Source organism: Glossina fuscipes, unplaced genomic scaffold (genome assembly GCF_014805625.2).
Source record: "Glossina fuscipes isolate IAEA_lab_2018 unplaced genomic scaffold, Yale_Gfus_2 0, whole genome shotgun sequence".
NCBI classification, from domain to species: domain Eukaryota; kingdom Metazoa; phylum Arthropoda; class Insecta; order Diptera; family Glossinidae; genus Glossina; species Glossina fuscipes.
This window is the reverse complement of record NW_023998414.1, coordinates 7,079,255-7,105,283: the sequence shown is the minus strand read 5'-3', so window position 1 is coordinate 7,105,283 and position 26,029 is coordinate 7,079,255. Positions and strand designations below refer to the sequence as shown.

Here is a 26,029-nt window from a genome sequence, read left to right as displayed (position 1 = left end):
TGTGTGTGTGTGTGTGTTCGCGTCTATAGATTTTGTATAAATTTGTAAAAGTAATTGCAGCAAAGAGTATATATTTGAGGAATTTTACTTTTCTAAAAAAAAAAAAAGAAAAAAGAGGAAAAAAAAAAAAAATAAATAAATAAAATCAAATATATACAAACAAAAGGCAACAATAGCAACAACAACAACAGCAGCAACAATAATGTTTTCTTTCATTCTGTTTGCATTTGTGTTCATACCTAAGCGTTACCAAACTGACCATATTTGGCTGACAGGTCCCCATTGCCATTGTTGCCCATGTCCAGATATATTCACAAGATACTCGTATTTTACAATTTTTATTCTTAAGCCACACAACCTTTATCGTCGTTGTTGTGATTGCAGATTTTTCTTTTGTTTTTAATTTTTTTTTTTTATTTATTGAATTTCAAGTATATTTTCAAAACATTTTATTGTTGTGGACTTTTATTATTGTACGTCGTCGATTTCATTTCTTTGCTTTTTTTCCTTTTTTTTTTTTTTCTTTTTTCTTTTTCAAATAAACTTCATTTCATTGTTTGATTCGCGAGTTTTGATTTCTTCTCTTCGCTTTTTTTTTTTTTTTTTCCTATATACAATATATATACATAAATGCATATATATATATATATACATATATATGTTTTCTTTTTTGTTTTTTCACAGGCTTGTGCTCCACGCTTTGTTTTCCATACAATGACACCGACTAAGAACTTACGTCATGATCCTATTGGTACGTGTTTTACCTCAAGAAATTTTACGCATTTCAATGAGGTTTCACCATGTCGTACAAGTAAGTATTTATTGTTCATTTAATTTATAAATGATTTACAATTATTAAAGAATCGATTATGAACGTCTTACGGAAACATGGAATATTTTTAACTCAACCTTATAGTTTCATAAGTAAAAAAAAAAAAAAACAAAACCAAACGAAACTCTTTGAAGATGCAATTTTTACATGCGCTGGCCCTAACAATCCAGATTTTTTTTGTTTTTTTTTTATATTTCATCCATCAAATGTAGGCTAATGGCTTGGAACTCGAATATACGTGATATGCTTAATGACTAGTTTTCACCTATGGAAGATAATGCTAAAAGTGATGTGCATAATATTGCTACAAGCTCAGCTCCTTAATTTGAGATCAAACAGTTATCAATAATATATTTTTTTTTTATTTTTTGGTAGCCAAAATGGATATTTCAGCAATTCGCACGCGTTCCTTTTCTCATTGCTTAAAAAGTTGAAAAATAACGCAGAAAATTATATTTGGCCGCGATCGAATCTTTTATACCCATCACCGTCATCCTAAAAAAGACTTAAAAAGCAACGAAAAAACTAAACTTTCATATTCTATAATCTTTGATGGGCGTGGCCGACTTTTTTTGCTTTCTTAGAATGTGGAAAATGGATATTTATATCGTGCATCTGTTGCAGTTTGAAAGAAAGCAAATGTGCTTTTAGTTATTCCTCCAAAGACGTATGGGTATTGTAGGCGTGTCCTTCGATTGATTTGGTTCATTTTCAAATTCTTTACCAAATTTTTAGCGGATATCTTCATTTTCGCTAACAGAAAAAAGTTTATCGCGAATACTACATAGTTGGGCGGACAGTTGGGATAGACAGACAAACAAGAAATGGACGAACATGTTAAAGTACATACCGAATTTGAAATTGCCGTTGGTGGGTGCCCAATTGATAAATATTATGCAGAGATTACACAGACGGACAGGCGGATAAAGTGACAGACAGACAGACAGACAGACAGACAGACGTACGTGCTTAAATTGATTTAGAATTTTATACAGATCAATAATATATGTATGTATATGCCCTACAAGGTCTCTGAAACTTCCTTCTGGGTCTTGCAAACGTTTCGTAAAGTGAGTATAGCCCTCGTTGGGCAATGCAATCTCTTGAAATCGATATTTAGTATTTATAAAAAATTATAAGCGTATATATGAAGGCCGTGTAAATGTGTAAGCATTACTGTCGGCAGTGGTCAAGCAGCAATAAGCGTATTAGGCCACTATTTCGATAATTAAACTTTTTGCCTTAGCATAGTTTATTTCTCATGCGAAGCTTTACATCCGAAAAATAGATCAACATGGTCCGAATTTAGCATGGTAAAGTTATATGTCGTGTCAAAGCTCCGAACTAATATTCTTCATAAAATACTAAAAACCTTAAAAGCCTTATGGGGCCAAGTGGGAGGGGGTGCAAAAATAATTCCATTTCTTTCAAATTTCTTACATTCAATTGAAGTGTCTTCCAATGATCTTTGTCGAGAATTATTGAAAATTGATATTTTTTTTTTATATATACCCATCGTCGAAGGATGAGGACGCTGTCATGTTGTCAAAACGATTGCAACATTTAGTAGAAAGCTTCAGGAAATCTATAAACTGTACGGTATTCTCCATAAAATATATTCTAGAACTAGAAATATGTGTCTGTCCCTCTGTCTGCCTGTCTATACAATGCAAGTGGTTAATATTCTCCTGCTCGGAAAAATGCAGATGTCGACTACAAATTGTCCAGAAATGTTGGAAATTCCTGAGTACAGATTGGTATTGAGAGACACGCGACCAGTACACCGTTTTAACCAAATATACGATTTTGAGTCTTTACTTTGTATATTGCGATTTTGTGTGCTAACCCAGCAAAAGTGATCAAAAATTTGTTCTTCTGGGGTTCTGCGTTAAGGTTTTAATCGCAATTTTGACAACGAGATTGAGAGGCAGTGCAAGATACTGAAACAATTGAATCGATTTCTGTGAAGACTTGTTTATTTCATACCCTTTGCATATCCTGAGTATGTCCATTTACGGTCTTTCGCACCAAGACTCGAAGGACTTGGGTCTCCCGCCTAAGTACCGATCGCCCTAACCTCTGGACCATGCCATCGCTATATGAGTTTATGGCAATTACTCCTAAGTGTTTAAACGAAAGCAAAGAAGAAGAAGAAGATGTAATTTCAACTCTGAAATTGTATCGTGTGACATTCGCCATCGTATTGTGACAATTCCGCTCTCAAGGTATGCCTTTGAATAGAAAAAAGGACATTACAGAGTACATTATTCTTTAAATAACAACGGACTACGAGACATAAAGATTTTGACTATCTGCTCTGCGTAACGATGTTATAGATTTTACATTTTTTGCATCCTCGCCGATAGTTAAGGATATGATAACATTTTATGTCGTTTAACGTTTAGAAACTCATAAGCAGGATGCATCCTGAAGTAATCTTGACAGTAGAGCAATCGATCATTCACAAAAATACGAGAGGAGGGGAAGTTTCCAAGATTCAATTGAAAGAGATTTTTGAGAAGAAACTCTGAATTTAATTGCAAGGACTCGTCTGCATCAGCGACCATTCAAGTGCGTCATCAAGTGATGATGTAATCAGGAGGGAAGATTAACATGTACTCTAAGAAAATGATTAACATAATTATGACAGCTTCAGGTTAACTGTCTACAAATGTTACTCTTGATGGTTTCTATATGCTTGTGTGCATAGTTTCTATATCCATGTGCTAGTTTTTTATTCAATCTTTTCCCGATTTTTAAGAAATCGTTGCAGAAGCACTAGATGGGATTATATATATTTTATACGTAAATCCACGCAACGTCTTGCGTTGAGAAGTCGTTTTCGATTGTTAACAGCTGTTGGCATAAACTGCTACTTATCGTCGTGAAAAATTTGGATTGGACAGACCAATTCACCAATCTACAATCGACTGCCACATAATCGTTTCTACGAGTGATGAGCCTTCGTACGGCAACGTGTTCCATCATCGTATTAAAATCATATTTTACAGTGAAAATTGGTCCAGAAATTTGGCAGCTATTTTTCTACAACTCATCTCTTATAAGTGTTCGTATGAGAAGTAAACAATGATATATCTATAACGTCGACTTTTGAATACCTTATGAGTAAAATAGATGAGGAATCACAACAGATTCTCAAAAAAATTAATTTTGTCATAGTATTCCAGCTTTTTAGAATAGTATACCACACTGTTTACGATGTATAGAATTCGAACAAGCAGCAGTTAAGAAGTGACTTTGACTTGAATCGAACCTACATATGTCCTATAATTTGATTAATCAGTTGTCTGCCGCGTGTACCGTTTTCTTTAGACGCTGAAATACAAAATAGTATATACTCAAAGTTATTAAACTTTTTTTACCGCGTACCCAAGACGGTACAGTTATAAGCAGCGAAGCAAAAAATGCGTTTACATATTATATCAAATTTAGTTATGGAGAAAAAAAGTCGATTGCTGGAAAATTTACGCATTTGCTTCTAGTCCAATACTTGGACAGAAACTTGAGCCCTACTTCAGATCATTAGTTACTGATAAATAGACTGTGAAATCGTCGATTATTTCAGTAACTTTGGTCTCAAGCACTGTGGACATATTTTCGCTACGCTACACGACTTAATCGTGCCGATGTAAATAATTCACAGACCGATTTGAATTAGACGCAACTTGTAGTATATTATCGGTTTCGGAATCGTTTCCTAAATCAATTTAATTTTATCTGTCCGTCTGTCCATCCGATATCCCTGCATATATTCTTGTATTAAATATAGATGATCGCAATAAACGAGACATTTTCATATAATTTATTATATTCACATATTTAGGCCTAAAATCGAATGCTATTGAAAATAGTTTGAATATATCGGTTCCTATGTAATGTGGATTTTTGGACAATATATGTTATATGGCATATTTGATATATTGCGAATTCAAAGAAAGACCAAAGAAACAATCGATCTAATGACTCGAGTCTAACAGTGACAAAATTTTTTATGTATATATATATATATATATATATATAATGTATATATTTACACATATCTTCATATATAATTTAGAATGTTTCTGAAGTGTAAATTTCTTAATGTTACAAGCGGAGCGAAAAAATTAATATACTCCTTTATCGGATGGCGCAAATTAAAAAAAAAAAAACATTTAAAAAAGTTTTATTCGATTACGGCCGAATCTTGAACACCCGACACTGTTATCTTTAAATAGAGTGTTCAAGTGTTTACAAAAGTAGTTTATGAGTTATGAGGAAAGAAACGATTTTTTTGTTTTTGAAAACACAGGCCTTCCTAGTTTACATCGTTCTATAGATATATCTTTCGGCCGATTTTGCCCACTTCCAATACCAACTTGTGTGTAAGAATTACAATGTTTTTGTCGAACATGAAGCCCATCGCTTTGGATAGCTTCATTCATGTGGCCATAGATATTGCACAGGCAGTTAGATGAACAGACGGACATAGTCGAATCGATTCAAAATTAGATAATGATCAAGAATATATATACATATAAAGAATCTCTGATATTTTCTTCTGGGTGTTGTAAACGTTTTGACAAACAATGTATATACCCCAACCTTCGGTGGTGACAAGAAGATAAAGAAGATGAAAAATGAAAACAAAAAAAAAAAAAAAGCAGAAAAAACAGAAAAAAACGAAATATGTCATCAATTTCTATTGCAGTTGTGTTGTAAAAGTTTTTACATTGTTACCGCTAGACGTGACTATTTAGTTGAAATCGGTGCAAAGTATTTATTGAATTTAACCATGCAGTCCAGCAAAAACAAGCGATCTGAACATAAAAGTAATTTGTAAATCATTCCTATTGGCCTTTTATGAAACCATATAAGGATAATTGCTCTCAATGGAATTAAAACATTTAAGGAAAACACATATAATAAAGCAACAAACCAACAAAAAAAAAAAAGCAAAAAGAAAAAACGACAAACGACAAACGACGAGGCAAACACACAAGGCAGCACATGTTGCGAAAAGTGCATAGAAAAAGGGCTGAACAGCGAAATCCTTTTACTGGTTGGTTTGCTAAGAAAACGAAAAAGTTAAGTATATATATATATATATATATATATATATACATATATATATAACATAAAAGGAGAAAAACTTACTAAACATACACACGTACATACACATGCATGCATACATACATACATACATATAGGCATAAGCGCGCGCGCGCACACGTAAACACTAACATACATGCATACATAAACAAACAAACAAACAAACATAAATACATATACCATACAATGATCGTGCGCCAGATCAAATTAAACGATAACAATTTGTCTCCGAAGTGTTTCAATTTAAACATTGGCAACCAAGGAAGCCGCAGAAGGTTTATACAAACAGAATAAACGACAACAATAACAAAAACAAAAGAAACAATGACTTGTTTTTCGCTCGAGACGCTTTTGACGACTTTACGAGTTGCTTCAAGCAACGGCTACAAAGCACCACAACTAAGAAGACATGCTTGACAGACCAATCCGTCGACCGTCTCATCGACCGACCCGCCATCTAAACGACTGCACGTATGTAGCACGTATATAGAAATATACATTCATTCCCATTGCCTGTGTTAGGCTTACAAGAGAACAGATTAAAATAAAAGAAAACGAAGAGGTAGCGAGCGCGATCGACCGACCGACCACATGAAAAAAAAAAAAACAAATTTTAAATAATGTTTTTTTCGTATTGAAACGCATTCCCAGCGGTTATGTTATGTTCAGCATAATGTTTGTCGATATCGGAGAGAAATGCCTCCTCACCTTTCGTCGATGATTTATTTCATTTTAATCATTTCATGTGAATTTTTGACATACAGAATTCAGGAGCAAACGGAGCACTGACGCATAACCGGTAGCCGCACAACATTTTCGTCCAAAAATCGTTAGCATTTTAGTTGAAATAATTTTCTTTCTCTGCTCTATACTTGAAATTATTTATTACGAGTATCGAGATCGTTTTCTTTTTTCCTTTTTTTTTTTTTTTATTGCACACTTTGTGCACTTGCGCCTACGTCCGAGAGAGGGGTCACTCGAAATCCTGTACTCGCAACGAGTACAGTATTCTTTAAAGGACTACTTAATATATATAATATATTTTTTTTTATCGACATGGGATTATGCCATATATCAATGTTTGCTTGTTTTTTTTTTTTTTTTCGTCTTCTTATTGATTCTGCTATAGCATCTACAATACTACAATTCTAGGAAGAATTTTATAGCAAACTTATGTCATTCAAATTTGAAAAAGATAGTAGCTCTCCCAAAAAGTAAAAATTGAAATTCGCTTTAAAAAATTATGATCTTTGGCACTTGTATCAAGTGGGCGAAGTAAGGAGCTTAACGACCTGGTTTTTACATCAGGTGCTTCAAGTAAGTAGATAAGTCTATCAAATTATAAAAGATATGAAGCTCGATTCTAGAAAAATCCACTTTAAATTCTAGAAATTTTAGAAAAAAATCAGCTCCGATCTGGTTTTTACATCAGGTGCTTCAAGTAAGTAGGTAAGTCTATCAAATTGTGGAAGATGTCAAGTCCGATCTGGATTTTATACAATATAGACAACATAAGTTGTAATGATAGGCGTGCTAAGGCCGAAACTGATTTTTCAAATACCACTAAAGATTAGTAGCATTGAAGTTATACTGATCGGAGGTATGAATATAAGCCAACTTTTTGCAACTTCCTTAAGGTAAATGTATAAGACTTTGGCAAAGTGCGTCTAGAATTTCATGTTATTTCTAACTAAGATAAAACGAAGATGCGAAGCCGAACGACGCAGGTCGCTTCAATTGATTTCATTTCAAATGTTCAAAAAGCTTCTCGCGGCAAGCGATCACTTGCATTAAAAGTAATCAAATCAGACTAGTATTCAAGCGATCTTGATATTTTAAGCATTAATTACCGAAAGGAGATGTGGAAAATTCAGGTAACAATCCTTGAGAGGTTTGCTACTAACATAAACAGAATCCTCAAGTGCTTATCCCGTCGAATTCCTGTCAACGAATCTAAAGAAAATTGTATAATAAATTCATCGAGTGATGAAAAATACTAAACGAAATGCGAAAAAGATCGCAAGCGAAATGAGCAAAAAGTTCGATAGTTTGTTGCAAAGACTATTTGATGAGCGCTTAATGCATTCGACAATGAAAGGACGTTCGTTTATTACAAGCGAACATGTACTGTTGTCACATAGAGCAACCATACTTTGCCTTTCAAGGAAAGAAAATGGGAGAATATGGATGGAGGAGACTTATACGTCCATATTGGCTTGGGACTCCATATATAATTCCATCATCTTACAGAACTCATTAGAATTCCGCAAAGTTTATATTAAGAGAATTCCATGAAAATCACGTTTCCTATGAAAATTGCAGCATGGAGCTAGAGATTTTGGGAAGCTTTTTTGGGAAGCTATTATCAACACTTTCTACATATTATAATAATGTAATTTTGGATATCTGCATAGCCATGAAATTGTTTAGATAAAAAGTAATATTGATGGGCTTGCTTCAATAGACGCTGTAAGAGGTAAGTTAGTTGAGTTTCTTAAGCAGATCAAAATCTCTTCATAGATGTACATATATATACATATGTATAATGGAAATTTTGAACATTTTCTTAGTTATTCAAGAGATTAAAAACTTATGTGAGGTCCGCTAGTCAAAAACGCTTGGACCAAACAGAAAATAACAATTTTCCTTACGGTTAGTTCCCATCTAATCGGGTTTAAATGACGACTTGATGGATCTAAGTAAAAATGAAAATTTCATACACATACGCATGCATGCCGAAGCGAAGTTCTTTTAACTTTTTTTTTTTTTTTGCATATGATCAGCCAATCAATCGATGTCTTCTATATGCCGATGAACGGCCACTTTGATGATGTTTTATAGGAAGAAATGATGAATAGCATTTATTAACTTTCCTCGGGAAGGGTAGGAAAGACTCGTATGACAGGTAGTATGTTCCGAGGTCGGGCAAGGCGATTAACGGAAGGAAGGAACTCATTTAAGTGGTTGGGTAAAGTCATTCATTACTATTTGTAATGAATGACTTTGAAGCTTGAAAGGGCTAAATATCACGCGATATCGAATCAATCATTTTCACCATGACATTGTAATAGCGGTAGTAACGAAAGAAGTCGACCGGTCCTTGACCGGTATTGTACGGAAGGAAAAGGAAATGAAAATTTGAGTCGGACAATACCATACTGATAAGCTTCCGTCATTTCAAGTGTGATAAAATGAGTGGTGTGTGCGAGATTCGACTACAGTTAAATGAATTAATTTAATTTTCACTATAAATTATATATAAATGGTGGAGGTTTTGTGTGTACAATTGTTTTGTTTTCTTTCTTCCTTTTTTTTCTTTTCATATTCTCTAAGCTTCTTGGTTTTCAAACCTTTTTTGCTTTTTCTTAGTGTGTCTTTCTGCTTGCGTTTATTTATTTTTTTCTGTAAATAAAAACAAAACCTTTAAGAATCGAGTAATTCTCATAATAAAATCGCCCCCGTGTAGAATTTCAATTAGTTGTGACATTACATTACACACTGTTACCGCTTTTATCCACTGCTCATACACAACGAATATCTAAAGAACAACGGACCGACTGTCAAAGAGACAGACGAACATGTGCATTAGGTTATATTTGTATATAAAATACTTTACCATTTAAAAAGAAACGCAACAATGCACCGCAAAGGAAAAATAAAAAAACAAAAAAAAACAAAAAAAGCAAAAATAAAACAAAGCAAAACAGCAACAACAACGACGAACAAAATATCAACATCAACGGTAACAGTAACAGCAACAGCAAAGAGCAACAGCAACTGCAATAGCAATAGCAATACGGCAACGGCGACATTTAAGTATAAAACAATTTTGTGCGTTAACTTGGTATTTATTGCCCTGAGATACGTTGGAATGCATTCAAGAATCACTAACGTCGTGTACCATCCAACCCACGGGAAAGGTATTTAAAAGCATTTTCTTTTTTTTTCCTTCCTCCTTTCTTCTTATTAATTATTTTTTAAAAATTTTTATTAAACTTATAACTGTGCAGTTTGTTTTATGATTTGATTTATATCATTATTAAAAAAAAAAAAATTTGTATCCGGTTAATGAGAAAGTTTTGAGCGCTCCCAAAATCGATCAATTTAATTTATACTCAATTTGACATTAAGATTATCAGATTGTCTCTCTCTCTCTCTCTCTCTCTCTCTCTCTCTCTCTCTCTCTCTCTCTGTCTCGCTCTCTCTCTCTTTGTCTCGCTCTTTCTGTCTCGCTCTTTCTTTCTTTCTTTCTTTCTATTTCTATTCTATTTCTTTCTTATAAGGCTTGATACTTTTTCGATCTGCTGAAAATGACAACATTTTTAGCCTTTCCTAACCCTAACATTCCTAATATTCATATAATTTCTTATCTGAGATTAAGATAATATCTCTCTCTTTGTCGTTCTCGTTCTCTGGGTCTATCTTATAAGGCTTAATACTTTCTCGACTATGTAATATTTGACGTATATACGCTTACTGTATTGGGTGCAATCATATAAATCCATAGAGGCACACATGTGCATTTCATTAGGCACGCTCCCATGTTTTCATATCTATATATATATATATATATATATTGTATATTGTATATTGTATATTTACATGGAAGTTGTTCATCTCAATATGAGTATACATATGTAAAATACATTTTATTAACTACAAGTGTCCAGCAGATGGCATTTGTTTCCCAATTCAGTCTGCATTTACATAACACACGAACTCATCGAATATGCTGTTATTATTAACTCTTTGCGCCAGACTCTCTACATACATAATATCATGCTATACGGCAAAGATACGTAACCCATGCATATAGAGAAACTATTTTTAATTTAAATATCTATACATATATACAAACAAACAAATATATGCAAATAGTATATATGTATCTCGTGCGACACACACGGTAGCAAACCATTAACTTTAACTTAACAATTTTTCACAGATTTTTATAAATAAAACGCATAAACATTTCTTGTATGCCGTGTCTGTGTTTTCATTTCTCTTAAAGCGGAGGAAATTGTAATTTTTTTTTTCGTTTTTTTTTTTTTGTTTTTTTATTTTTTTTCATTATTTTTTTTCATTATTTTTCTTTTTTTTTTGTATATCTACTTGCTTTTTGTTCTGAACATTTCATTCAGAAATATCATATTAAACAGAAGGTAGAAACATGCACACACTCGCCTTTATTATACACATATATATATATATGCATATATATGTTCAAATGTATGTGTGGCAGTGATTTGAATAAGAATTTTATGATTTTCACTTTTAAGGATTCATTTCATTGTACTGTAATGAAAAGAGAAGACATAGCTTTCATTACCTACTGAAATATAATATTTTTATTAACGATTCTAAAATTACAATTTTTTTTTTTTTTTTTACTTTTTTCAAATCTTAAAGGACGTGGGAGTGAAAAAAGTTTTTTTACGGTTTTCATAGTTAATGAAATAAAAATTTTGAAGGCAGCCATACCTTAATAAAAAATAAACTGCGCTATACGGAACCGTTTTGTACAAGTACAATTAGCCTATCTTAGACCATAGATCGCGATAATTCATTTTAATTCTCTCTCAGGTATTTACTATATTCCCTATTGGGTTCGTTTTTAAGATAAAATTTCTCGCTTTAGATTTTATTATATCGTACGAGGCAGTACAGACGGCTGGGATCTCATTTTGGTCACGATTAATTTCGCGAAAGTATTTGCATGAAAAACCCTTTCTTCTTCACCAACTGCTCGGTGGGTTTTATAGAAGATAGTAGAAAAGATAGAAGACATAAGTTTTTCATCTTGCAAATTTTTTTCACACGATTTTTCCACACTTTTACACGTTTAAGTTGTAAGCAAACTTGGAAAAAGTTTTAAGGGTTTGGACACTCTCTCTCAGAATTGTCACAATACGATGGCGAATGTCTGATTGTTTTCCACAAATCACACGATAGCATTTCAGAGTTGAAATTACATCTTCTTCTTCTTCTTCGTTGCTTTCGTTTAAACACTTAAGACTAATTGCCATAAACTCATATGGCTATGGCGTGGTCTAGAGGTTAGGGCGACCGGTACTCAACCGGGAGACCCAGGTTCTCCGAGTCTTGGTGCAATAGACCGTAAATTGATTGGGCTTTACCTACGTAAGTAACGATCAATTGCGTCATCCACCAAATGCATGAATATTTTCCATTAATATGAATGGCTGGATTCGATTGTCAATTGCTTACGTTGCTTGCTTATGGGTTCGAAACGTTCTCCGAAATTATTCTTTTTTAATCATTTAAATTTATTAGCTAGCAATGCCGTAGGCCAGTATACATAGTTACATTAGTATAAGTCAGACGCATGGAAAGAACTAGAGACTATTCATATGATCACTTTGCTCTATCACTAACCTTTGCGATGGTCACGTGTTCAGGTGCTCGAAAATAAGGCCAATGTTCTCTTGAAAGCATTTAAGGATCGTACACGGACAATAAACGAACGAATTTAAGATCAAATTTTCACCTATCGTTCGTGGCAAGTCCAAATCGAAAACCAATAAAAGCGATCTCCAAGTCCATCGGCAACTGTCAAAGAGTATTCATTTTACTAAATTCTAGCTTCAAAATGAAAGCGCTTCTAGTTACAAGTTAGAAGACACCATAGAAAAAATGAATGATTTATTGGACCTGCGATAGGATTTTTCCGAAGCCTTAAACGCTTTAAGACGTTCGTCGTTTGCTTTCTTTGTTGCTTCGATTGCGTAATAAATTCTTCTTTTTTTTTTCTCTCTCTCTCTCTTATATTTCAGATAACTTTGGCTATCATCGACAGGGATTTTGTCAAGCGGGCTTTAGTGCTGTTTGTAGTAGTGTAAGTATTGGAGAAAAAACAAAAAAAATTACGAAAATCAAATATTTTAGCAGAACTTGAACAAAGTTTATGCAAACATAACACGTTCGGGTTCTACTTCAGGAAAGTTGAAAAATCCAATTCTTCTTATTTTTTTTTTTTTTTTTGGTTTTCGAAAGATATTTTCTTTCTATTTAAATGAAATGAAAATAAAGACAAAAAAAAAAAAAAAAAAAAAAAAAAGTAAGCGAAAAAAAGTTAAAGACGGCAATGTGCTAAGCATGTATAATTCTTTGAGTCTGTTTTTTTTATTTTTTTTTTTTTTTGTGCTTTTCTGCGCACATTAACACTTACAGAAAATGGCCACAAAATTCTATTTCAAAAATCCATTGTATTCAAAACATGAAACGATTGAACGATTTCAAGTGTTAAAAGACAACGAACAAGAACAGAAGACGAAGAGAAAATTTAAAACAATTCGCGTTCCGCGGCACAAATGTGTGATTTTTTTATTTATTTGTTGCTGATATGTTTTTTGTTGCTTTCCTTTTGTCTACGTAGAGAGGCGATCGTTTATACATTGGTGCACCGGGCAGCTGGTATTGGCAAGGTAAGAGGACTTTAACACTTTTTTTTTTTTGTTTATTTTTATTTTTGTTTTTGTTTTTATTTTTTAAACATATGCTAAATATATTGAATTTTGAATTTTTGTGTATTTTGTTTTTTTTTTTTTTTTATTATTATTTCTTTGGTTTGTTTGTTTATTACATAATTTATGTTATTTTCTCTCCCTCTCTCAGCATTTGTAAACGTATTATATAAATATTTTGTTGGTATTCAAATGAAATCCTTAAGTTATATATGTCATGGTAGATCTTACAATGGTTAATTTTAAGCATTATTTCAAATATTTCGCATCATTTCGTTACTCGTTTCTCAAAGTAAATAGCCGCCAAAGGATTAAACAATTCATATTATAAAGCAAAAAAAAAAAAAACAAAAACAAAAGAAGCTGATTATATAGAAAATTGACTTTTAATTATAAATCGAATACATAGCCATCTCTCAAAGTTTTTCTATTAAAAAAAAAAAAAAACAGAAAAAAAAAAACCAAAAAAAATAGACACCAACACAGTTAATGTTAAATGAATAAAAGGATTTGGAAATGAATTTCGATAAAAATGCATGTCCTCTCTCTTTCTAAATTTTTATATGTTCTTCTCTATGTACGTGTGTATATGTGTGTGATTGGCTGTGTATCTCTTCGTATAGTATAGTAAATGTAGTGATTTGAAAGTGCATGTAAGGCAAAACAAAAAAAAAAAAAAAAAAAAAAAAAAAAAAAAACTGTGTAATAATCAATAATTTATGGATCTACTAATAAAATTGAAGGCCAATTACAATATTGAAAGAAAGTATTTGAGATGAATCGAATATATCTACCACGTCATTTAAATATATTAAAATTACATGCCAAGCTTGTTCACACAGGGGGGGGACGCTCGCAGCCCCCCCCCCCCCCTCCGCCCACTCACAACACTGCTCCCAACATTTATACTATACAAGACAAATCGTCGGCGTATCCTTTCAATGCTTATTTTATTGCAGATATATCAAGGTTACATTTCGCACCGATATGTCTATCCGATATCGGACGTTAGCGATCATACAACTCTCTTCTTTTATATAAAACTTTAAAATGATTTACATAATACACATTTAAACATTCATAATCATGTATAATAGTATGTATGTATAAGTATGTATATATATATATATATATATTAAGTTTTATTATTCTAGGTTGCTGGCAATTCCATAAAACAGCTCTTATGCCCGTCCAAGATGCTTGTTTTGCTATCTTTACCGCGATTTTCTTCGCTCCCTTCCTCGGTTCTTTTTTCGGTCTCGCATCATGTGACCCAAATATGATGTCGTTGGTAGCTCGCGATCTTGATCAATTGCTTAAAGTACTTGTACTTGTGCTGTTGTTACTCCTTTGGCTTAAAGGGCTTCTAGTAGTCTAGTCGACGTATTTACATAAGCACCTGTAGGTCAAGCACAAATACTTGCAAAATAGACTAGCATCAGACGGATCGTAAGGTGTATGATCGTAGATCAGCATATGACACTGAAATGGTTATTATAATAAAAGGTCTATCTCAAGACTATCTTAAGTTGCTCTGGATATTGCATATGTCCGCATACACTTCGTATACCTCTTTAGACCACCTTACTGTGTAGGGTGTAATAAAGCTGCATAGAAAGAAAAAGAGATGGTAAAAGCGTACAGATAAACAAGCGAAAAGCATGAGGTGCACGAACGTTTGGAAGATCAGCGATATGTATATATCATATATCACTCAATACGATCATAAGATAACGAAAACATATCGTGGCCAGATAGAGCCTATTTTCAAACAAAATATATGATAATGTCATGACATTACGACCATTAGTTTACAAAATACGATTGGCTTAGTTTAGCTACTTTTATTGCTTTTGGGAAATAATAAAAAAAAATCTGCATTTTTTGCATCATATCGCGTAAGATGGTTAGAACTCTATACTAAAGATATATTTGATTGATAGCAAACAATGCGATACGAAGCAGTTAGATGCAAAACATTAAATTCAATGGAATTAAATGTAATGCTCGGGAGATCTCTCTCTCACTCTCTCTCTCTCTCTTAAATGAAAACTTACATAATGCATTTGTATTTATATACATCATTAATCATAAATACACTGCTTAGATGTCAAAGGCAGCAGTATCATGATATCATAGTAGATTTGAAGTACATCCGAAGAGCAAATGAAAAATTCGCCTCATTTCACACCAAACTATTACATATCAATGCATTTTCTTTTCACTTAAACAAATTCGTCCGCAATTTAGATACAATTTATGTTTGGCCGAAATTTCCGCATATTTTCCTAAAAAGTAATGCATAACAAATAGCATTAAGTAATATTTGCATATTTGTTATGCATACATATATAATTTATGATTATGATATAAGTAAATTTTCCACGCTTATAAAGCATTATATTTTACTGGGAAAAAATGACCATATTATTTATTGATCAATTAAAGCAACAACGAAATCAAAAATGTATAGGCCATGAATTGGATGAGAAAAGTTTTTAATCACATTAGCTTGAGTTTTCCATATGCAATATCTATGGATTTGATTCGATGTATATAACATTGCGATGAACGTAAACGAATAAAATTAAGTTAAATGTATTTATCTTTCTGTCCTTTTCTATAGTTTCAGATACTCCATTACTTTGTTTTTGTCTCTTGTTGTTGTCACATACAGTTAGTTTGGTAACTTTTCCAAGTTTTTTCGAATTCGATGATTTTCTTTTATCATTCATAAAGAAAATAAACAATCGCTTCATAGCTAATCATTGGTATGCCACTTAACCTAATTGGGATTATTTGCGCACTGTATAATTGTGCTTAACATTTAGTTAAATTTCAGACAAGTACGAACTGACTAGCAAAGTAGTAGGAGAAATTTTCGGACAAGAAGTGAGCACAGAGAAAAAAAATAGAGAGTTAGACGTAAACTAGCGGTAGTGTGTCCGATTGTCAAGTTTTACGCTTTTGCCGACTCTAAGCACTCGCTATTGCTATGGACGAACTAAACTTTAACCAACATTAAGACTTGAGCTCAGTGACTTAATAGTCGCGATTCTTACCTATTTGGCTAGTCTTGTGATTATGTAATTCTTGGCACGTTTCCTACCAAGATGCCGTTTTTATGTCGCGTGTATCCTTTTCGATACACGAAGCTCTCGCTATTGCTATGGACAAACTAAACTTTAACCAACATTGAGACTTGAGCTCAGGGACTTAATAGTCGCGATTCTTACCTATTTGGCTAGTGTTGTGATTATGTAATTCTTGGCACGTTTCCTACCAAGATGCCGTTTTTATGGCGCGTGTATCCTTTTCGGTACACGAAATGCAAATTTAGTAACTACGAATAAATATTTTTTTTTTATTTTATTATAAATATTCAAGCAAAAAAATGTATTTGTCATCTATTTACTAAATATTAAAAGAATGAAGCGAAGAAAAGCTAAGTAACGACAGATATATTCAATGACAATTTATCGTCGCGTACAGCACTATCAGTGCGCGTATTTTTAAAATGTAATGTTCCTCATTTAAAAAGTTGACGTTTGGGCATAAATGCTTGCTAAAGTGTACTGAAAACGGTACATATGAAGGAGCGCAATGGATGGATAAATTAAAGCTGCCACAAAACTTCCTCTAGTGTATGTTGCTATCGCAAGATGCATAAATCTTTTTGCTACGTATAGAGTAACCTGCATTATGTCATGTATTATGTGACATTTGTATGTATGTATGTACGTATATATATATATAAATATATATATATTTAAATATACATATATTTATATATATATGTATACATATATTTAAATATATATATATTTATATATATGTATGTATATATGTATGTAAGTAAGTATTTATGTATTTTTATTTATTTATTTATTTTTTTTTTTGTTTTACTGATTATATCAATTAAGAGGGAATTTTATTTAAAAAATTTTCTTATGAATCGATAAATTGCCCTGAACGAAAATAATTAATTTAATATATGTTGTTGTATTGTTTTGTTGTTGTTGGTTAATAATGCGCACATAACAACCCCACAAAATAAAAACGATTTAAAATAAAAGGACAAGTATACTCGATCTCACCAGATGCCACTTTCCCGTATAAGCCGCCGTTCTATCAACCTTTCGGTACCGGAGGTAAAGAAAAAGTGTTAGAAATGAAAAAAATCATGAAATCAATTTTTTTCGCTAAAATTTGAACAAGTAAGAAAATAATATTCGTTTCTTTTTAACGAATCATTTCAATACCCACCATCTAAAGTAAAGTTGCTTAGGAAAGTCGCTTAGTATGCTGATCGGGTTTTCCGCAAATAAGATGAAATCACGGCTTACAAAGACAATCTCAGATTGATGCTTACTTATATGCATTATCCGGTTTTTTTTTTTTTAGGAAATTTTTTTTGTATCTTCAACTGAAATGAGCTTTTGATCGAATTGTCCTTAATTCTTTCAATTCGATAAGCAAAGGCAATTAATTAAATGCATATGAATTACTTCCGCTTCCGCTTCCGCTTTAGATCGCAACTTTTTTATGATTTTAAGACAAGAAGAGAACAAAGATTTATGATTAACAAGACGATTGATTATAACGCTTATAACTTGTTCATATCTACTACTTACTGAGCTTTACTTACTGCACTGAACTGAACTGATAAAGTGTATACTTTCTGCGTTGGTGGTGGGTATACAATAAAAAGCATCTTTAAACGCAAACATTGTAAATTTTACGTATTGACTGGCACCTCAGGTCAACTCTTTTACTATATATATATTTTTTTTTTTTTTTTTTTGTTTCTATTTTAACTTCTATCAAAGCCTTCAAGCTTTATGTAATTTTTCTTTGATTGTGTAATATATTTATGTATGTATGTGCAAAGTCTTCAATGCGATTTCATAGGTTATGCTTTTTAATGTGCACATATATTATAATATAATAATATCGCTTATAAACAAATTATTCATGAATCCGATTGCATACTGATCGGGACGATTGTATAGTAAATGCGACATAAAAAAAAAAAATAATAATAATAATAATAATAGTAATAATAAATAAAAAATAAAATAAAAAAAAAATTAAATAAATAAATAAAAAATTAAAAATAAAAATTGAAAAAAAAAAAAACGAAAATCATTGAAATCTAATCGCCACTGCATTCGCCACACATTCGCAGCAGCAGCAGCAACAGCATTTCATCAATATCAGCTTAACTTTAACTTATCCTCATCTCCATTCACTTATGTGCCGTATATACTCGTGTGGATATGGATTTATTTACATAAAAAAAAAACAATTTACATAATATCTACATTTAAGTTCGCTTATTGCTCTTATTGGTCTAAACCCTTAGCATTGGAAGGTCGATATAAAATAAAAATGCATAGGATTCCAATATATGAATATAAATAACGGATTAAAAGGGTTGTCATTTTTAAAACGACTCTAAATCATGGTACTAGTGTAACTTAAGCAACTTAACTGCATAAGTCATACATATGTTAATGTCACTTATCCCGCATACATTTCAAAAGAAGAATGAAAGCCCTGTGACGCCGGTTTGTTCTCTTTCGAGTGGGTGTTGTTTCATTTAATATACATTCATCAGATTAGTTTACTATTCTAATAATCAGCGAATGAATTATTTTTTATATACATATCCATATATATATAATATTTGATAGTACTTAAGCATAACATGCATGTAATCTGAGGGTGTTTGTGTTACCTTAGCAAAATCATTTGCTTACATCATCATTCACTTATATACAATATTTTATATGCTTTATAACTTCTTTTTCATATTTATTGCAAAAAAAAAAAAAAAAAAAAAGAAAAGAAAACAACAAATAAAAACAACAAAAAACATAAAAAAATGCTATTATTTATTTAACTTTTCTTTTTGTTTTTGTAAATTTAAATCAGGTCAAACGTATTCGTACGATGTAACCCGTCCGGAAAATCAAGTATTTTCAACTTTGGAAAGTACGCCCAAGGATGACGATTCGTATTTGGGTTATTCGATGACAGTCGGTGACTTTAATGGTGATCGCATCGATGATGTAGCGATCGGTATGCCTCGGGGAGCTGGTCTTTTAGGCAAAATTGTAGTTAATGGCTGGAATATGGTGAACATATTTAATATAACCGGCCGTCAAATTGGTGAATACTTTGGGTATTCATTGGCTACGTCAGATGTCGATGGTGACGGCTTAGATGATTTAATTATCGGTGCTCCCATGTACAGTGAGCCTGGTAATGCCGAGGGTAAATATGACGTGGGTCGCGTGTACATTCTTTTACAAACCAGTACAGATGAGGTAAGTCTGTAAAATTTTCAACTTTCTAAGAAGAAGGCTTCGATAAATTTTGTTTAGGCAAACCGTTGGACTGTCGAACATATTCGTGACGGTTTTAATACTAAAGGTCGGTTCGGTTTAGCCTTGGCTTCGCTGGGTGATGTTAATCGTGATGGTTTCGGTGATTTCGCTGTGGGTGCACCGTACGATGGTCCTGAAGGTCGTGGTGTCGTGTATATATTTCATGGATCTCCTAGCGGTCCATTGCAGAAGCCCTCTCAAATTATAAAATCAGAAGATATTGTTGAGGGAGCTCCGTTCCCTCGAACATTTGGTTTTGCACTTTCCGGCGGCATAGATATGGATGGTAACACTTATCCTGATCTAGCTGTCGGTGCTTATGCTTCTGATCAAGTATACATATTTAAATCGCGTCCAGTTGCGGCGGTGAATGCCATGACTTCGTTCCTTAGCCCGTCTAAACTTATTAATCTCGATGAGAAGAGTTGTCAAACCGTTCGCGACAGAAAAAGAGTGGTTTGCACCGATATTATGACATGTTGGAGTTACACTGGAGAATATTTACCACATGTCCTGGAATTTGACGTGTCGTGGGTTTTGGATGCTAAAAAACCTAAAAGTCCGCGCATGTTCTTCCTACTCGATGAAGGCAAAAATATACGCAATCTATCCATAACTTTGGGCTTTGGTAAAACGTTTTGTCGCAACGAAACTGTTTACTTGATTGATAATGTTCAGGATAAGTTAACACCATTGGAAGTAGAAACACGCTATAACCTACGTAACAGTCGCAGTTGGACCAGCGCCACCATTCCAAGGCGCAAGCGTGATGCCTTAGACCCGGTCATTGATCAAAACCGTGATATTGTACAAAGAGACGCTATCAATATACAAAAGAATTGTGGCGCCGATAATATCTGTGAGCCCGATTTAAGACTACAAATAAGGTACATTTTCTTTTCCTAATTTAAGAATAAAGATTTATTTATTTCGTTTGCAGGACTGTGGATAAATATTTGTTGGGCTCAGGGGAACCATTGTCAATTGAGGTTTTGATTTCAAACATGAATGAGGACGCTTTCGAAGCCGCTTTCTACATGCTAATGCCAAAAGATTTGGATTTCAAAAAAATCGAAGCAATCGGCAACAAGACAGATACTCCGATTACTTGTACCGCTCCCTCAGAGTCCAATAATTATACATTGAAATGCGATATTGGTAATCCGTTGCAATCAAAAAAGGTGGCAAATTTCAAAGTGATTATGTTACCCTCGCATAAAGTGGGCATGGCTCCTAGCTATGATTTCTTCATGGAAGCTAATTCGACAAATCTCGAGAAGCCTGGTTCCCATTTCGACAATATCATACGCAAAAGCATTAGTATTTGGGTTGAAACGAATCTCACTATTGATGGCACATCTTTGCCAGATTTTGAGCTTTACAAAGCGTCCGATTACACTACAGTAGAGAATGCTACTAGGGAGGAAGATTTGGGCCCTCAGGTCGTGCATCTGTATAATATTTTCAATAAAGGTCCTTCAACAATTGAAGAAGCTGTAATATTCATATATTACCCGTTTCAAACAACGGCAGGAGATCTTTTAATGTATATGACCAATCAACCAGAAACTGATGGCAACATTGTATGTGATCCCCATGTGAATGTGAATGCTTTGAATTTACAATTGGACCAAAATTTAGTGCGTAAATCTTATTTAGAGCAAAGGGGAGCTGTTCAACGTACACATATCATGTCCGGGAGCAGCAGCAGCAGTTACGGTTATGGCTCCACTTATGCTACAAGTGGCTCAAGTGTCACTATTGAAAAGTCGGACGGCCGAAGCGGTAGTTCTACAGCAGTTACCATAGGAGGAGGCGGAAAAGTGTTAACTGCTGAAGAAGAGACCCGTTTACACAAAGAAGATGAACAAGACGTTTCCGGTGACGCTTCATTTGTACATTCGCAACGGGCTCATGCCGCCGCTGAAGCTAACTCTCGCCATGGGGCGCAAACTGGAGGGAATTGGGCTTGGTCGTCTTCATGGAATTCTTCATCATCCGGTCGCGGACCATCCGTAGTTGTGTCATCTCGAAATAGTTCCGTCTATTACGATGAACATGGTCGACCCCATATGGTCGAGAGCAGTACTGAATATATAACCCATCTCGATCACGTACCTAGAGGTTATCATACTCAACAGCAGCAATCTTCCGCGAATTATCATCACGCTGGAAGTGGCGGCCATGCTCAACAGCAATCTGAACAAATGGGTGCGGGTCATAGCGCTCGCGGTCATATACAAATGGCCGGTGCACCTGGCTCTGTGCAATATCAAAGAACGCATATGCCGGGCAGTGTTTACAGACATCCACCACAACATGCCGGCGAAGGTAGCTTGGGAGCTTATAATACTTTATCCGGCTCTACAAATAATTTGGAGAAAATAGCTGTTGGTGGACAAGGCTTTCAAACAGGTGCTTTAGATTTGGGCACTTTAAACCGTGGAAATGTTGATCAGGAATTGCGTGGCCACAACTATGGCAATCCTGCTGGCAATCATGTATATCATCGTACATATACAAGTGGAAATTCGATGCCAAAAAATGCAAACTATCATCAATCTTCAACAAGTTACGGCAGTAATAGTGGAAAGCCTTATTATGGCTTCGAAAACGACGATTACTATGACGAAATCAATAATGGACAGCAAGAATCCAAGCAATGGTCTCGTAGTTCCTCTTCGTCAACAGCTACACACCGAAGAGTACGACGCGACGATATATCGACTATGGAATCGATGCAAATTGATTTAAATTTACCCTGTCAAGCGGCCAAATGTGAAACATTACGTTGCGTGGCGCGTAATTTAGGTAAAGACGATAATGTATGGATCGCTATACGTACACGTATGGTTGCTAAGACAATGGAAAAACTAGCCGGATCTGTAGCTTTAAATGTTTCTACGATGGCCGTGTCCCACGTCACCCGTTTGCCATATATCGGCGAACCTAAGGACGAAATAATTCGTACACATGAAATATTTTATAAAGCTGTACCGGAACCGACTCCAGTACCTGATGTAGTTCCGCTATGGGTCGTTGTGCTGGCAGCATGTGCTGGTGCCTTAATACTTCTATTATTGATATTCTTGCTCTACAAGGTAATTAAAGTAATTAACTAATTGCGCCAATTAAGAATAACATTATTATAAATATTTATATGTATAGTGTGGCTTTTTCAATCGTAATCGGCCAACTGATCATTCGATGGAGCGTCAACCACTGCGCAATGGCTATCATGGTGACGAGCATCTATAAAAGATAAAGAACTTCCAGATTATATTTTATACTCTTTGTGTTTGTCATCCATTGCCGTCAATTTCGATTTAAGTAAAATGTTACTGTTATTATTATTATTATTATTATGATTATAATTATTATTATGATGATGATGATTATTATTATCATTATTATTATTAAGAGATTCAAATGGATTGTTTATTAGATCTAAAAGGAATATGAAAGTAAAAAGTGTCAAAGTGTTACCGCACGTTCTGACACTAACTGTCATTCTTAATTAATAATGACGGCACCTAGTCACCCAGCTAACGATTTAACATATCGTTGTTTGTTACATTTGCCATAAAACGAACGATTTAATGAATTAATTAAAAGCGTTAAGTATTCTAATTAATGAAAATATATATATCAATATATATATATATATATATATATATATATAAATTTATAGACAATTTATGAATTGAGCAATAGAGAGAAACGAAACATAATCAATATAGAAGTAAATGTCTTAATGTTCAATTGAAAAAGTAAAAACCGAGTGCTAAAAACAAAAGTTTTATAACTAATAATGCATAATCAACACTGCGAGGAAGGGAGCAACAAATTATCAAATTTAAGTTGTTTATCATAGTTTCATACAATTGTTGCTGCTTTCAATTTTTTTTATTTTTTTATTTTTTAATGTATTTTTGTATCTACATCTATATTTATGTATTTGTTTGTGCGTGTGTGTGTGTGTGTGTGTGTGTGTGCGTTTCTTTTTTTTCTATATTTTTGTAATTATTATGCAATGCTTCATATACATATATACATGTATATATATATATACATATACATATATTGCGGTGTGCGGTGTGTTTGAAATATTGAATGAAGTGAATTCGCTTTTTCTTTTTAATGCAAAAATAAATAATTATTGTGCTATAAACTAATGAATATTTATAGATTTATATGTTTGATTAAATTGTTTTATTAATTACAAATAAATGTAAATAAATTAAAGTAATCCCATGAATTAATATTTTTTCATTTAATTAATGTTTTACAGCAAAACAAAAAAAAGAAAAAAACAAAAACAAAACGAATGAAAAGAAATTATAGAAAATTTCAAAAAAAAACAAAACTAATTTAAATTTTAATAGATGTTAGTTTTATTAATTTATTTTTCATTAATGGCTTATTTATTTTAACCGTACTTATTAACATCGATTTGTCAATATTTTTAATTAATATTAAAATATGCTTTTTATAAAAATTATAATAATAATAAAATGATTTTAATGATAATATAAAAAGAAGAAGAAGAAATTCTATTAAGTGTTAAAAACCATCTCTTCATTTGATATAATATCCTATGATGGTAAAGAAAGAAGTGAGGAAAAGAGAAAGAGATAAGCAAGCGGCCACAGATTAGTGGTTGTGTACACGGATTACATGTCGATATTTGATGTCTGCATTGATCGCTTGATCAGACGCATTCCCTAGAACCGCTGGCAATTAATGTAATTGCGTCACAGCTCAGCCTTGCAAGACAATGCTGCAGGAGAGAGGGCCTATTTTAAGTTCTGGTGTACCAGAATGAAAGTTTAGGTATGGTCCAAATATTCCTCTCTGGGCGAGGCGAAGCTTATCAAGCATCTTTAATTATTCAGTGACCTCCCATTTGTGGATAATCACAGCCACTACCAGCAGTTAGGCCTCACACATTGGTTAACATGCTGCGTTCGATATGTGATTGGACACACCAGCTTCCACCGAAATTTCCGCGTGATATGTCATGTGTAAGCGTTCCCTCGAAGGATCTTGGCAAGCATCAATCAATCAATGCTGTCACCTCTATCCGCGCAAACAGGTTACTCGTGACTTTGTGGGTGGACAACCTGTCGACATGGGTTCCATAGTTCCATAGTTCTTAGCATGCTTTAGAATTATTGGCAAGCGCGTGTCATTGTGATCATACACTTTGGATTTTCCACTCCTACCACTCTCCCCCTTCGATTTATTGTACCAGGAGAAGTGATCAACCCATCATATGCCAGGCATTCATCTCACTACATCATTGTTTGCTTTTCGACAACGTGCTGGTTGTGTACTGGACGTCCTTGATTACATTAGTGGAGAGGTCTGCACGCTAGCGACCGCGGACACCCGCGCAGACTCTCTAAGGAAAGGATCCTCGTCGTTCAATATTTTTTCATGATTTTTCATGATATTTATTTTACCATATCTTCTTCTTTGTTTATCTTTTTCTTACTTATAATTTGATTATCGGGAGCACAACCATTAACATGTTTCAATTTGTTTTCAATATTTCTTATATATTCTTTTAAGTTGCCACGGTGAACCTTTTAATAAGTGAATATATGTATTAATATCCCATTTAGAGTTGAAGATTGCGTGAAGATTGTAATGAGGATGTTACAGAAATTAAAAACTCTAACACTTAGCGAAGACTTTTGTTGCAGTGATAGGAGTAAAAGGGAAGGAGAATATACGCTTATTTTATAAAGTGCCAAAATACATGTATAACAAATGAGAGAATATACGCTTATTTTATAAAGTGCCAAAATACATGTATAACAAATGAGAACGAAACTGAAAATTAGCTATAAAATATTATTAATAAATATTATTAACTTTATTGAATGACTACAAAAGAGAAATTCAATAAAAAAAAAAAAATAACAAACCTGATTCAGCTATAATAATAGATTTATAAAAAAAGTCATATAGAAGTCATAGAATATAAGAAGATCTTCCGCTAATAATAGATATAGCATAGTAATACACATTCTTGATATCAAGTGTTAAGACTTAATCAAGACAACAACCTATAATATAATAATAAGAATTATTAAAGCGAAAAGCTAGCATACTTCAAAGAGAAAAAAATATCTCTTTATAACTTGGATATCTGAATTTGAATTTGCCGATGGCTTTGCCAATTAGCATAGAGTATTACGTTC

At 33.3% G+C, this 26,029-nt stretch overlaps 1 protein-coding gene across 2 annotated transcripts in view; it reads left to right on the top strand.

Moving 5' to 3' along the window:
- Positions 1-23,335, top strand: part of LOC119644627 (integrin alpha-PS2) — a 75,218-nt gene extending 51,883 nt beyond the window's left edge. The window contains exons 5-12 of one of the 2 annotated variants that reach the window (XM_038044255.1): positions 685-811; positions 12,739-12,800; positions 13,341-13,389; positions 17,505-17,579; positions 19,366-19,760; positions 19,818-20,707; positions 20,761-22,921; positions 22,989-23,335. In XM_038044255.1, coding sequence (XP_037900183.1) covers positions 685-811; positions 12,739-12,800; positions 13,341-13,389; positions 17,505-17,579; positions 19,366-19,760; positions 19,818-20,707; positions 20,761-22,921; positions 22,989-23,078 — 3,849 coding nt within the window. In that variant the 3' untranslated portion in view covers positions 23,079-23,335. The remainder of the gene's footprint in view (positions 1-684; positions 812-12,738; positions 12,801-13,340; positions 13,390-17,504; positions 17,580-19,365; positions 19,761-19,817; positions 20,708-20,760; positions 22,922-22,988) is intronic. The other variant, XM_038044256.1, reaches the window with a different exon arrangement.
- The last annotated feature ends 2,694 nt before the right edge of the window (positions 23,336-26,029 follow it).